General features: G+C 45.9%; 1 protein-coding gene across 1 annotated transcript; it reads right to left on the minus strand.

The window, feature by feature from the left end:
• Positions 1–1,724: 1,724 nt before the first annotated feature.
• On the minus strand, positions 1,725–13,083 carry tma7 (translation machinery associated 7 homolog). Its single transcript, XM_038812401.1, has 4 exons — positions 12,942–13,083; positions 6,575–6,630; positions 4,455–4,542; positions 1,725–1,939 (listed from the first exon to the last, which is right to left on the minus strand). The coding sequence occupies exons 1-4, from the start codon at positions 12,955–12,957 to the stop codon at positions 1,905–1,907; spliced, it is 195 nt and encodes a 64-aa protein (XP_038668329.1). The 5' UTR covers positions 12,958–13,083; the 3' UTR covers positions 1,725–1,904.
• Positions 13,084–15,306: the final 2,223 nt, after the last annotated feature.

Below are 15,306 nucleotides of genomic sequence, written 5' to 3' on the forward strand. Positions count from 1 at the left end.
AGGATCTGGTTGCTCCTGTTAACTACATCATCTTACTGAAGCTAAACAACTGTCTCGAATTATCTACTCTGCAGGGAACCTTCTTTATATTAAAAAAAATTCCATTCACCCTACTTCAGGCAGGTGATCAATATACATGGTTGAAATGAATGATGATTTCATTTTTATGATGCTTTAATTGCACCTCTGCAGCCAGTGTCCGCTGGTCTTCTAAACTAGGATTTAAAAAAACATTACAGCAGTCATACACACACTAATGAAATGAAAAGAAAATCGCTTATTGTCACGAGTAGGCTTCAATGAAGTTACTGTGAAAAGCCGCTAGTCGCCACATTCCGGTGCCTGTCTGGGGAGGCTGGTACAGGAATCGAACCGTGCTGCTGGCCTGCTTTAAAAGCCAGCGATTTAGCCCAGTGAGCTAAACCAACCCAGGCTTTTAACCTTTACTGCACGAAATACATATCTAAGATTCCGACATTCATTACACAAAAACACAGCCACTCCCACACTTACATGATGCAATCCATTGAACAAGTTTCAACCGAATTTTGAAATATAGCTTGACCCGCTACTAAAACATTTATTTTTATTGGGTATATACTTGCCAGATTTACTGCAGTACACTTATAATTATCAAATGGCCAGGAATACATACAATTCCTGTGGATGTACTGATTGGCACTTCTCAAACTTTTAAATGTATGTATATTGTAAATCAATCTTGCCACCTTGAGTAGTTTTAAAATACATTTTTTTAAAAAGATGGTACTAGTTTGAGACTTCCACTTATTTTGACTGAATTGAAAAGTACATTCCTTCATAAATTAGAAAAAAATCAATGCTGCAACTCAAAGGTTGTAAACTCAATTCAATGAGAGGCCAATCCAATATTTATTCAGCACTGTTCAGACATTTTTGCAGTGAGAAGCAATTGTACAGGGCAAACTGCAATGAAGCCCTTCTTGCTGGACAATGAACTGATTATTTTTCCTAGTCTCCCTTCACCTGGTGCTCCGATCAAATTCTTCACACCCATCCAGGATTCATGCAGTCAAGCCCTGCCCCTCTCCAGATCCATTCCCACTGCCTGGCCCAGTATTCACCTGCAGTCTCTCTGGAAATGGATAATTGGCACAGATGCATATTAAGCAACATCAACTCCTTTCCAAATGGCATGAAAGAAACTAAGTGCATTCCCCTATAAACTAGGCTGGATATCATTCCAATCAGCTAGAATTAAAGAAGCATTTAAAAAAAAAAAAATTTAGAGTACCCAATTCATTTTTCCAATCAAGGGGCAATTTAGTGTGCCCAATCCACCTACCCTGCACATCTTTGGGTTGTCGGGGCGAAACCCACACAAACACGGGGAGAATGTGCAAACTCCACACGGACAGTGACCCAGAGCCAGGATCGAACCTGGGACCTCGGCGCGGTGAGGCAGCAGGGCTAACCCACTGCGCCACCGTGCTGCCCCGAGAATTAAAGAAACATTTGACAGAGACTTGATGTTATTCCTACTGTATAATGCTACCAGTACACTTTCATATAACGTACGGTATCCTGAATTAATCACAGAATTGTTGCCTAACATGCAACAGCTCAAAATGAGCTCTGAACATAACCCACATTGAAGTGCAAATTTGCAACTGTACTGCTGGCCAATTAATTAGCTCATGTGAAAACGCTAAAAACAAAATCACATTCCATTGATACCAATGACAGACAAAAAAAAACAGGAGAAAACTTTATTGGTGTTTTAAACAAATATACAATTTACAAGGAAAGGTCAAAAGCTTAAACAGAAAATAACAAAAGCAGGTTGCAAATGTAGTCCTCCGCCCTCTGAGGATAGACAAGTGATGAAGCGTCGACTTAATTCATTTGGGACATTCCCGTGCTCGTTATTTCTTGCCAGACTTTTTGATGCCTCCAGTACCTGCAGAGAAAGAGTAGCACCCGTTTAAACTTGAGTATTGATGCAGCTCAGCCTCCTCTTTGAACAATATTTCCTCTGCTTCCTCTTTCCTGAACACACCTACTACTTGCTGGGGTACACCGCCAAAGTAATTAATTATCCACTTGTAGCTCACCAATGTGGAAAACTGCCCATTGGAGCATTACAACGGAGAACAGGAGAGCAACTGTGACCCAGAGGATAGCGTGTCTCCCTCAGAGAAAGAACCTTCAAGTCCCACTTCAGGACAGGTTGGTCACAGAAGCGCCTGCAGCACAGATTCAACAGGCTGATAATCAGCTTCCTGATTCTTCTAACACTTTCCCCCTTTTGGGGAAGAGCGGAGAGTGTGTGAAAAGATACAAACCAAACTGCTACCAGGAATTCAACTGATTCACAAATCTGGAATAAAAATCCTGGACTCAAGTGATCGCCCTGAAACTACTGCCCTGTCTCAAAAACTGGTTCACAATGTCCTTCTGGGAAAGCAAGCCACCATCTTTATCTGGTCCCGGCTATGCGATTCCAGGCCAGCAGATATGTGGCTGACACTTAACTTCCCGTTGAAATGGTCAAGCAACTGTATCAAAACCACTACAGAAAATCTAAAACTGGATAGCCCGCTTAGCATCGACCAAGGCACTGGACAGAACAAAGGAATAACCTGCTCAGTCAACCCTGAAAAGTCCTCCTTACTTAACACAGGTGCCACATTAACATCGAGACAGCTGCTGCACAGACCAGTTAACCATACAGACCTGATCCCAGATGCTTCCAATACCATTACTGGGTATGTCCTATCCCACAAACAGGATAAACCAATCTGAGGTGGCAACACAGTGGTCTGGTGTTGGTTTGGCTCCAATTCAAAACTGACTCTGGACCCAATGAAAACTCTTGGCATCAGGTCAAACATGTGAAAGGAAGCCTCCTGCTGATTACTCAATGATCACTCTCCCTGAATTCAGTGCTCTTCCATGTGGAAGCAGCACTGGGGGAGCACGAGCACAAAATTTACTCTGTGTGGAGGAGTTCCATGTCCATCACTACCCAGTGTGCAAATCTACTAAACTGGACCTACAGAAGGTGGTGAGAGAACCAAGAGGGGAATCCCTGCTAGACCTCATCCATACCAATCTACCCATCAGAGATGCATGTCTAAGAGGATAGGGAAGAGTAATCGCTGCACAGTTTTCGCAGTTTAGCACAATCAACATGTTAGGATAGATTTAGAACTGATCTAGAAACTCAAAACTGCATATCCAGGAGGCACTATGGACATCAGCAACAGAATCACATTCAACCACAATCTGTAGTTTCAAGGCCTGGGATATTCCTCACTAAATTTATTTAAAAAGGAAAAAAAATAGTAGAGTACCCAATTCATTTTTTCCAATTAAGGGGCAATTTAGTGTGGCCAATCCACCTACCCTGCGCATCTTTGGGTTATGGAGGCGAAACCCACGCAAACACGGGGCGAATGTGCAAATTCCAGAGTGACCCAGAGCCGGGATCGAACCTGGGACTACGGGCCGCAAGGCACCAGTGTTAACCACTGCTCCAACATGCTGCCTCCTCACTACCATTACCATGAGAGCCAATTTTGGTTCAATGAGGAGTGCAGGAGAGTTTGGCAGAAGCGGCACCAGGTGAAGCTACAACAAATGCATGCTAGATTAAGCCAAGTGGCCCAACAGGTCGGATCAAAACACGTGCCACGTGCATTGTGAATGATAAATGCTGCCACAATCCTAGGAGGACCATAGTGCTTTCCCCCTTTGAGAGCTGACTGGTGGCGATTTAACCTGAGTCACCATACCACATGAAAGGGGCACGGTTGAGAAGGCGGGGCCTTCATCAATAACCTCAGATGTACCTCGGAAGTTGGATTGGACCACAATGGTCAACTTTTAAAAAATAAATTTAGAGTACCCAATTAATATTTTTTCTAATTAGGACGCAATTTAGCATTGCCAATCCACCTATCCTGCACATCTTTGTGGGGGCAAAACCCTCGTAAACATGGGGAGAATGTGCAAACTCCACATGGACAGTGACGCAGAGGCGTGATCAAACCTAGGACCGACACTGAGGCAGCAGTGCTAACCCACTGCGCCACCGTGCTGTCCACACCATGGTCAACTTGACTCTCCTCTTTCACATTCATCAATTGGATGCAGCATTCAGCCAAAAACATGCCTCTTATTAAAAAACGTTAACTATTGGTCGACCACCCGCAGAACAATACAAGCTTCATAGCAGCAATGCAGACTGAACCTAGTAAAAACAGAACACCTGGAGCCAACGTGATTCCCAAACAGCCGGGCCTGTCCATGTCAGACAGCAATGTTCCTCCCCACTGGGTTTAATGGAAGGGTCAGACAGAGGGGCGTTTTCTTGACCTGTCATGCATTGTTGATACTAAACATGATGCGCTGGATATCCACTTTCATTTACCGTGAGGTTTTCTCAAACCCACGACAATCATGTTACTCACTGAGTGGCCCTTTGCCTGCAGCTTTTGCTTTCATCTCTTCAAGCTTTTTCTGCTCATCCTTCTTTTTCTGTTTGAAAGCAACATCGTCCTGAAAGGATAAAGGTAGGCACTCAAGTTACGGATCTCTTTAGCAGACACTGAACATGTTGGCTACAAACAATGGATTTCAGCTAAATCCACAGCTAGTTATTTGTGCAAATGCTTATCCATGCCTTCAAGCTTCAGACTTTATAATGCTCACCTTGTTGGTCACCCAATCTCTATGAGCTTTAACTTTTTCTATATCTCTATCCATATATTCCCACCCAGCCTCAACTAAGCTCCAAAAATGCCTCCTCATCTTCCAGTGCACCCACATTTATAATCCTCAACCTCTTCTATAAATCCATGACCGTATACTACCCTGCTTCTGCAATCTTTATCAAAATCCCCAGCTAAATGTCCTGTTCGACATTGGTTTACTGTACATCTCCCTCACTGTGTCCTACCTGCTTCAAGTCGTAACAATTTGGAACTCCCTATTTAGATCATGTTGTACAGTTTAAAAAAAAAAAATCTACCCTTGGACAAGCTTTCAAACACTTCTCTTGATCAAGCTCTTCAATACCTCACCCAATCGACCCATCATATTTGAACCCAGTCAGTAGTTGTTCAACCGCCTCTTTCCTGTCTGCTAACCAACTGTTAACCCATCCGAATATATTGCCACCAATCCCATGTGCTTTCATTTTGCACAGACCTCTTATGTGGGCCATTTGTCCACTCTCCAATCTGCAGGGACGGTTCCAGAATCTACAGAATCCCCTTTAGTACTCTGGGATGTAAACTATCAGGCCTTGGGGTTTATTAGCTTTCAGTACCATTAATTTCTCCAGCACTTATTTTTAGTAATATTAATTTCCATCAATTCCTCTTTCCCTTTGTTCCCAGGCATTTCTGGGAAGTTATTTATGTCATCTTCCATGAAGACGGAACTTAAATAGTTGCTTAATTTATTGGCTATATCTTTGTTCGCCATTATAAGTTTTCCCATTCGGACTGTAAGGGACCTACATTTATCTTCACTAGTCTTTTTTACATACCTATAAAAACTTCAGACCCCCAACCTTCCTATCGCTTGCCATTTCAACTCAGCATCTTGCTCTCATGTTTACATATCAGTCTCTGGCTTGCTGCAAAGCTTTAGTGAAGCGCAACACAAACTGCAGGAGCAGCACCTCATCTTCTGATTAGGGGTGTTACAGTCCTCAGGACTCAACATTGACTTCAACATCTTTAGACAGCGACCTTTCTCCTCCACCTTGACCACTTAAACGAAGAAAATATCCAAAACATTTTTTGTCCCAATGCAAAACACCGCATCTCCACCTTGTTCTCAAGTTTTTTTTTCACTGAGCATTGACCTTTATGCTCCCATGAACACCTTGATATCTTACCTTTACACAACTATTAGCGCATTCGCCTGCCATTAAAGCTTCCTCTATCTTGTGACCTACACATCTTTGTTACAATCTCACCTGGCTCCCACCAACCATTGACCTGTTCTGTTCCAGCCGCTTCTGGTACAGTATATAATCCATCATGTTTCTCCATAGCATTAACTCGGAGTCATACGGACTCCCAAATGTTGCGCGAGATCCTCCGGCTGTTCATAAGGCAGGGTCTTCCAGCCCCACCGACAGTGCACTCCCGCCACAGGTTTCCCGGCAGCCCAGGGTGGATTCAATGGGAAACACCACTGACAGCGGTGGGACCAGAAGATCCCGCCCAGAGGCCAGCAGCAGGCCACTTCCCGCTGCCAAGAAACACGCCGCAGGAAGGCCAGAGAATCTCACCCATTAACTCCATTTTCTCTTGCCATGGATGCTGCCAGATTTGCAGAGTTTTCCAGAAAATACCTTTTGTTTAATTGTTGTTGCAATGGTTTTTCTTGTCCAGCAACTGAATGCCCTAATTTGTATCAAATTATTCTACCTAATTGGGATATAATCAGTGACTGACAGAAACAGACCACTACCCAGCAAGGCTGTCAAAATCATTACAAACTGCAATGGTACTTTTGAAACGTTTCACAAATTTAGACTCCGAGGCAGTACATTGTTATATAAAAAGATGCAGACCTCATCCACGTCCTTGTTCATTTTTTTGGGTTGTTTTAATGGTTTCTTCTTTCCTCCTATACGCACAAGAAAAACAAAAAGGAACATATAACAGACATTACACGATTACAGCAAATGCCGCAAGGCTAGACTGATGCTAGCTCAGCAAAATACTGCACTGTGGCTATGGAAATAAAAACATAAAACACTGAAAACTCAGGTCAGGCAGTGAAAATTGTTAGTTCTTCAGAATTCACTGGGTTTAGAAGAATTTCACGGTAGCATGGTGGTTAGCATCAATGCTTCACAGCTCCAGGGTCCCAGGTTCGATTACCGACTGCGTCACTGTCTGTGTGGAGTCTGCACGTCCTCCCCGTGTGTGCGTGGGTTTCCTCCGGGTGCTCCGGTTTCCTCCCACAGTCCAAAGATGTGCGGGTTAGGTGGATTGGCCAGGCTAAATTGCCCGTAGTGTAAAGGTTAATGGGGGGGATTGTTGGGTTGGGGTATGTGGGTTTAAGTGGGGTGATCATTGCTCGGCACAACATCGAGGGCCGAAGGGCCTGTTCTGTGCTGTACTGTTCTATGTTCTATAGAAGGGACCTCATTGAAATGTAAAAAATTCTGTCCTGTATCTATCTCCCCTCAATTTAAAGCTATGTCCCCTCGTGCTGGACATCACCATCCGAGGAAAAAGGCTCTCAATGTCCACCCTATATAATCCTCTGATCTTGTATGCCTGTGATACAGTGAAATTCTCTAAAACAGAGGGTTGTGGTATCCAAGACACTGAATATAGTGAAGAAAGAAATAGATAGATTTCTAGCCACTAAAAGCGTCAAGGGATATGGGGAGAGAGCAGGAGAATGGTATTGGCAGAGGATCAGCTACATTCAGAATAAATGGCGGAGCAAGTTTTGAGGGGCCAAATAGCCTATAGAATAGCTTCTATTTTCTATGTTTCTACAAATACTGTAGCTACAACAGCAGGTCAGAAGTGAGGAACCTGTGGCGAGTAACTCACCTCCTGACTCCCCAAAGCCTGTCCACCACCTACAAGACACAGGTCAGACGTACTAAGGAATAGACTCCACTTGCCTGGATGAGTGCAGCTCCAACAACACTCAAGAAGCTCAACACCATTCAGGACAAAGCAGCCTGCTTGATTGCTCGCCCCTTCCACAAACATTCACTCCCTCCACCACCAATGCACAGTGGCAGCCGTGTGTACCATTTACAAGACGCATTGCATGAACTCACCAAGGCTGCTTAGACAGCACCTTCCAAACCCACTACCGCTACAAACTGGAAGGACAAGGCCAGCAGACACATGGAAACACCGCCACCTGGAAGTTCCCCTCCAACTCACTCACCATCCTGACTTGGAACAATATTGCCATTCCTTCACTATCACTGGGTCAAAATTGCAGAACCCCCTCTCCAACAGCACTGTGGGTGCACCTAAAGCACACGAACCACAGTAGCATAGTCATTGAGGTTCAAGAAGGAAACTCACCACCACTTTCTAAAGGACAATTAGGGATGGGCAATAAATGCTGGCCAAGCCAGCAATGCCCAAATCCCATAAATTAATTTTAAAAAATTGCTGCATACTGGGAAATGCACTTTTAAGGGTCCTGACTATATATTTAGCTCATGTTGGCCGTAATTCATCAGAAGCACCCTCACCTCAGTCAAATAATGGGTTTAACCCCCACTCTAAGACTTGAGCACAAATCGAGCTGTCGCTGCAGCACTCAGGAAATGCGGCATTATTGAGAGGTACTGTCTTAAACCAAGGCCCCATCTTCCTTCTTGGTAGATATAGAAGATGCAAGGCCTATTTGAAGGCAAGCAAAGGAGTTGTCCTAACTCTAATGTCTCTCAATAAACACACCGATGCAGAGTAACCAATTATTTATCTCATTGCAGCCTGTGGAGTAACACGAGAGCTAGTCCACTTGGCAGGAAGAATAGAAAAGCAGAATTCCAAAATGGAGAGTGACTGCAAAATGTTGCTGTATAGAGGGATTAATGATGTGGAGATGCCGGCGTTGGACTGGGGTGAGCACAGTAAGAAGTCTTACAACACCAGGTTAAAGTCCAACAGGTTTGTTTCAAACACGAGCTTTCGGAGCACGGCTCCTTCTTCAGGTGAATGGTCACCTGAAGAAGGAGCCGTGCTCCGAAAGCTCGTGTTTGAAACAAACCTGTTGGACTTTAACCTAGAGGGATTAAGGCATCCCATTACATGAATCACAAAAATTAGCCTGCAGGTACATCAAGTAAGCAGGAAGGCAAACAGAAACATAGAATTTAGAGTGCAGGAGGCCATTCGGCCCACCGAGTCTGCACCAGCCCTTACAAAGAGCACCCAACTGTAACCAACGTATCTGCTCAATTCCTATAATCCAGTAACCCACACTTAACATTTTTTGGACACCAAGGGCAATTTAGCATGGCCAATCCACCTAACCAGCAGCGGCCCTAGGGTTGCTGGCGCCCCGGGCAAGCTGAACTTCGGCGCCCTTGTAGTGATCCTACATAACAGCCCTTACAAGTGCCAATTTTAAAAGCCTCCAGCGCTGCGCTCCATCACCTTTCCCCGCTGCGGATAGCCTTTTCCTGCTCCCCTCGGCGGCCCTCCTCCTGCCGAGGACCCTCCGTGCAGCTACTGCCTCACACAGACACTGAGCAGCCGCCAGCGGCTGAACCAGACCGGCAGGCGGCCGAGGCCAATCAACATGGCGGCCGCACAGGGGGCGGGGCCAGCACCAAGGAGCACCCCACGTGACTCCAGGTTGCGCGTGGGCAGCTACTGAGCATGCGTAGCTGCCATCAAGCGGAGGCAACATGTTGCAAATGCGCAGATCGTCCTTAGAATCTTACAACCTCAGTACTGATGGCGCCCCCTAGCACATGGCGCCCCGGGCGACTGCCCGAGTTGCCGGTACCTTGAGCCGGCCCTGCACCTAACCCACACATCTTTGGACTGTGGAAGGAAACTGGAGTAAACGGAGGAAACCCACACAGATACAGGAAGAACGTGCAGACTCCGCACAGACAGTGACCCAGAGGGGAATCGAACCTGGAGCTGCGAAGCAACTGTGCTAACCACTATGCTACCACGCTGCCTGCTGGCCTTCACTGTAAGGGGAATGAAGCATAAGTCGGGATGTGTTGCTAAAGTTGTACAGGGTATTGAGAGAGCGCATCTGGAGCACTATATACAGTTTTGGCTTCCTTACATAAGAGATATACTTGCACTGGAAACAGTTCAGAGAAAGTTCACTAGATGATTCCTGGGATGCCAGGGACGGCCTGTGAGGAAAGATTGAGCAGGTTGGGCCTATACTCTTTGGAGTCAAGAAGAATGAGAGGCGATCTTATTGAAACATACAAGATTCAAGAAATGTTTGAATCAGAACTGGGTGCAGTCTAAAAATAAAGGGTCACCCATTTAAGGCAGAGACGAGGACGAATTTCGTCAGAGGGTCACTGGTCTGTGGAATTCTCTTTGGATAGCAACAAGAGGCCGAGTCATTGAATACACTGACGGCAAAGTTAGACAGAGGTATGCAGGACAGACGGGAGAGTAGAGTTAGGGTGACATTCAGAAGAGCCATGAGTTTATTGAACAGCAGAGCAGGCTCAATGGGTCAAATGGCCTGTTCCTGCTGCCAATGTGGTACCCTCTGTTCAAAAAGGGAAGGCTATAAAATGCAGGGAATTACAGGCCAGTTAGTCTAACTTCAGTTATTGGAAAAATAGTAGAATCGACTATTAGGCCGTAAGATTATAGGAGCAGGATTAGGCCACCCGGCCTATCGAGTCTGCTCCGCCGATCAATCATGGGCGATAGGTTTCTCATCCCCATTCTCCTGCCTTCTCCCCATAACCCTGCTGGTTATGGGGCTGGTTTAGCTCACTGGGCTAAATCGCTGGCTTTTAAAGCAGACCAAGCAGGCCAGCAGCACGGTTCGATTCCCGTACCAGCCTCCCCGGACAGGCGCCGGAATGTGGCGACTAGGGGATTTTCACAGTAACTTCATTGAAGTCTACTCGTGACAATAAGCGATTTTCATAACCCGATTCTCTTAGTGATCAAGAATATCAATCTGTCTCCTTAGTAATTAAGGATGTATCTATGTCTGTCTTAAAGACATTCAGTTACTTGGTCTCCAGAGCCTTGTGGAAATGAGTTACACAGATCCACCACCCTCTAGCTGCAGAAATTTCTCCTGAATTTTAGGAGAATTTTGGGGAAATCATGCCTGACAAACTTACTAGTTTTTTGAGGTGGTATCAGTTGGAATAGATAGAAGAGAACAAGATGATGTTGTACATTTGGATTTTCAAAAGGCATTTGAAAAGTTGCCACACAAAAAGGCTACTATGCAAGATAGGAGCACATGGTTTTGGAGTAATAGCCTGGCATGGATAGAAGATTGGCTAACTAACAGAAAGCGAGTAACGATAAGTCTTTCTCAGGTTAGAGGGCAGTGACCAGTGATCAGCAGTGGAACTGCAACTCTTCACAATATATATTAATGATTGGAGGAAGGAACAGAGTGTACTGTGCCCAGATTTGCAAATAATACAAAGGTGGGAGGGAAGGCATGTTTTAAGGAGGATATAAATAGCTTAGAGAGAGATTGACAGGGTTCAGTGAGTGTACAGAAAATTGCCAAATTGCATTCAATGTGGTAAAATGAGAGATTGTTCATTTTAGGCAAAAGAATGAGAAGGCAGATCACTGCTGCCTCACAGCACCAGGGACCCAGCTTCATTTTCAGCCTTGGGTGAGTGTGTGTGTGTGTGTGTGTGGGGGGAGTTTGCACATTGTTCCCTTGTCTGCATCGGTTTACTCCAGGTGCTGCAGTTTCCTCCCACAATCCAAAGATGCGCAGGGCGCATGCTAAATATTGGCCATGCTAAATTGCCCCTTCATGTCCAAAGATGTGTAGGTTAGGTTAAGGGGAAATTGAGATAGGGCAGGGGAGTGGGCTTGGGTGCAGTGCTCTTCCAGAATGCAAAAGGAGACCATTTGGCCTACAAGTCTGCACAGTAGGGATTCTATGATTCTACAAGTACAGAGGGTAATAGGGAAGGCAAATGAAATGCTGGCTTTTATTTCAAGGGGGCAGGAGTATAAAAGTAAACATTGCTGCACATTTTAGAATACTGTGTACAGTTTTGGTCCTCTTATTTAAGCTATATAATCAGAGGCTGCACATGAGGTTTACTAGGATGATCCCGAGTGTGGAGCGACTGGCTTATGAGGAAAGATTAAACAAGTTGGGTCTGTAGAAGAGGTGATTCTGATTGAAACATACAAGGTTCTAAGGGGGTTAGACAGGGTGAATAGAGAGGATGTTTCTGCTCATGGGATCAAGTAGGACCAGAGGAAATAGTTGCAGAAAAAAGGGATTGGGGGGGGGGGGGGGGGGGGGTAGGAGAAAAGAAAGAAAAAAAAGGAAGAATTCCTTCTCGCAATGAGTGGAGAATCTTTGGAATTATTCACCCCACGAAGCTGCAGAGATTAGGTTAAGTCATAGAGTTCTTACTGTACAGAAGAAAATCTTTTTTTAAATATAAATTAAAAATACCCAATTTTTTTTTTGCCAATTAAGGGGCAATTTAGTGTGGCCAATTCACCTAACCTACACAGCTGAACCCCATGCAAACACAGACAGGGACACAGGGCCAGGATCAAACCCAGGTCCTCAGCACCATAGGCAGCAATGCTAACCACTGCACCACCATGCCACCTCTGCAGAAGGAAGTCTGCACCAAGGGTCTGTGCAGCCCATGAAGTCTGCACCAACCCTCCAAAAAAGCCCAGGCCCACTCCACTGCCCTATCCCCATCCTCCTAACATTTTGGGCACTAAGGGGCAATTCAGCAAGCCAATCCACCTAACCTGCACATCTTTTGACTGCAGGAGGAAACCCACACAGGCACATGGAGAACATGCAAACTCCACACAGACCGTCACCGAGGCAGGAATCAGGACCGGGTCTCCCTGGCTCCATGAGGCAGCAGTGCTAACCGCCATGCCACCCTTTCTCACAGTTTGAGATCAAAAGGTTTTTAAACCAGTTGGGGAATTAAGCGTTACAGGCGACAAGGGGACTTAAGTGAGCATTAGCTAAACCATGAGCTGATTAAATGGCAGAGCAGGCTGATGGGCCTTCTCTCGACCCTGGTTCTTTCTATAGTGCTAAGAGCTGCAGTGACTCATTTCCGCAGACCAGTAACTGAAGCCACAACCAGGGCGGCTCTAAAGCAAGATTATCACAAATATTTCAAACCCGCCCTCAACATGCCTTTGTTCAATCTCCCTGCCTTCTCTATTCCCTTTCCCCGCTGCCGCCAGTCCCATCCTCACCTTCCCGGCCAGACATCTTCCCTCTCCGTGTGTCTCCCTCGCCGCTCGGCTCAACAGGACCCCAGAAATAGGCGGCCCGCTTCCGCCTGACTTGACTGTGTCACTCCGACCACGTGACCGGCATAGAGCCACCTCCCATCACACCGCCCCCTAGGCTGCAGCTCCTCCCCGCCCCCTCCACACTCCACACTCCAGAATGACAAGCAACTTTCAAACACAATATTGGCTTTTTAAAAAAAGCAGAGATGAGGAGGAATTTATACCCTCATAAGATAGTGAATCTGAGGAATTCTTTACCACAGAGAGCTGTCCATAGAACATAGAACAGTACAGCACAGAACAGGCCCTTTGGCCCTCGATGTTGTGCCGAGCCATGGTCACCCTACTCAAACCCACGTATCCACCCTATACCCGTAACCCAACAACCCCCCCTTAACCTTACTTTTTAGGACACTACGGGCAATTTAGCATGGCCAATCCACCTAACCCGCACATCTTTGGACTGTGGGAGGAAACCGGAGCACCCGGAGGAAACCCACGCGGACACGGGGAGGACATGCAGACTCTGCACAGACAGTGACCCAGCCGGGAATCGAACCTGGGACCCTGGAGCTGTGAAGCATTTATGCTAACCACCATGCTACCGTGCTGCCCGTTTGTGTCCATACTGTGTCATTGGTAAAAATAATCTTTATTGTCGCAAGTAGTCTTACATTGACACTGCAATGAAGTTACTGTGAAAATCCCCTAGTCGCCACACTCAGGCACCTGTTTGGGTACACTGAGGGAGAATTCAGAATGTCCAATTCACCTAACAACATGTCTTACGACCCCTTACTCTGAGATGATGCCCTCTGGTCTTAGACTCTGCGACAAGAAGAAACTCCCTCTCAGCACGTACCCTGTCAAGCCCCCTAAGATACCTATATGTCTCAATAAGGTCACCTCTCATTCTTCTAAACTCCAATGAGTACAGGCGCAACCTACACAACCTACACAGGGGCAGCACGGTAGCATGGTGGTTAGCATAAATGCTTCACAGCTCCAGGGTCCCAGGTTCGATTCCCGGCTGGGTCACTGTCTGTGCGGAGTCTGCACGTCCTCCCCGTGTGTGCGTGGGTTTCCTCCGGGTGCTCCGGTTTCCTCCCACATTCCAAAGATGTGCGGGTTAGGTGGATTGGCCATGCTAAATTGCCCGTAGTGTCCTAAAAAAGTAAGGTTAAAGGGGGGTGTTGTTGGGTTACGGGTACAGGGTGGATACGTGGGTTTGAGTAGGGTGATCATTGCTCGGCACAACATCGAGGGCCGAAGGGCCTGTTCTGTGCTGTACTGTTCTATGTTCTAACCTCTCGTCATGAAAATCCCTCCATACCCAGGATCAACCTAGTGAACGTTCTTTGGACTGCCCCCAATGCCAGTATATCTTTCCTTAGATAAGGGAATCAAAACTGTTCACAGTATTCCAGTAGTCTCATCTACCACCAGCTGGTGTTCACCCAGCAGCAAGCAAGGGACCCGCCATGCAGTAAGCCTGAAAGGGCAAACCTTGTTGGGGTTGCTGCGGGCTTTTGGTAGGGCAGCCCTTTCTTCAAAGTCATTCAGGAGGTCTGCTGAGAGCCATCACCATGCCCCTGCTGCTGACACACCCCAGTCCCCGACCCTCCCTCCCCACGAGCCCAGTCCCCAGACTTTCATCCCGCCGTCACTCACCTGTGGTTGGATCCCTCGGCACCCTTGGGCCTGGTGCCTCGGCCTGTATTGCCAGCAGCCGGCAGCACCTACTTCTTGCTTCTGGTTGTCTGCCCTTAACCTCCTCGTAGATAGTCGGTTTATTGAAAATTCATCATGGCGGCAGGTTCCGAATTGTGATGACAATACAAATAAAACAAGTAATCAAGTAACTTGGTGTCAAATTTTGTTTGCTGGCAAACTGTGTGAAGCACCTGAATGTTTCGAAAGGCTAAAGGCACTATAAAAATACAAGATGTTATCGTGAAACTCCAGATTTCATCGATGGTAACAGAGACATTTGAGTGGATTTTTTGATCTACTTAAGAAGTTTGGGATGATTTGCCGTATAAAAGCTGATTGAATTATGGACAGAAATCTATTTGATTTCAAACAAATTATTAAAATAGCAAGAAGGGCATTATATTGGGTGATAAGATGTAATGTAAATGTGGAGCTCAGATAGATAGGATATATGCAAAATAATTGATATCTGGGACTGTATTACAGAATTACCAGTCGTCTGGATTAAGAATATAGAACATACAGTCCAGAAGGCCATTTGGCCATCGAGTCTGCACCGACCCACTTAATTGAATGATTGCAATCATTCCCTTGAGGCAATTAAAGAAAAATA

The sequence above is a fragment of the Scyliorhinus canicula genome, chromosome 11 (assembly GCF_902713615.1).
Source record: "Scyliorhinus canicula chromosome 11, sScyCan1.1, whole genome shotgun sequence".
NCBI lineage: Eukaryota > Metazoa > Chordata > Chondrichthyes > Carcharhiniformes > Scyliorhinidae > Scyliorhinus > Scyliorhinus canicula.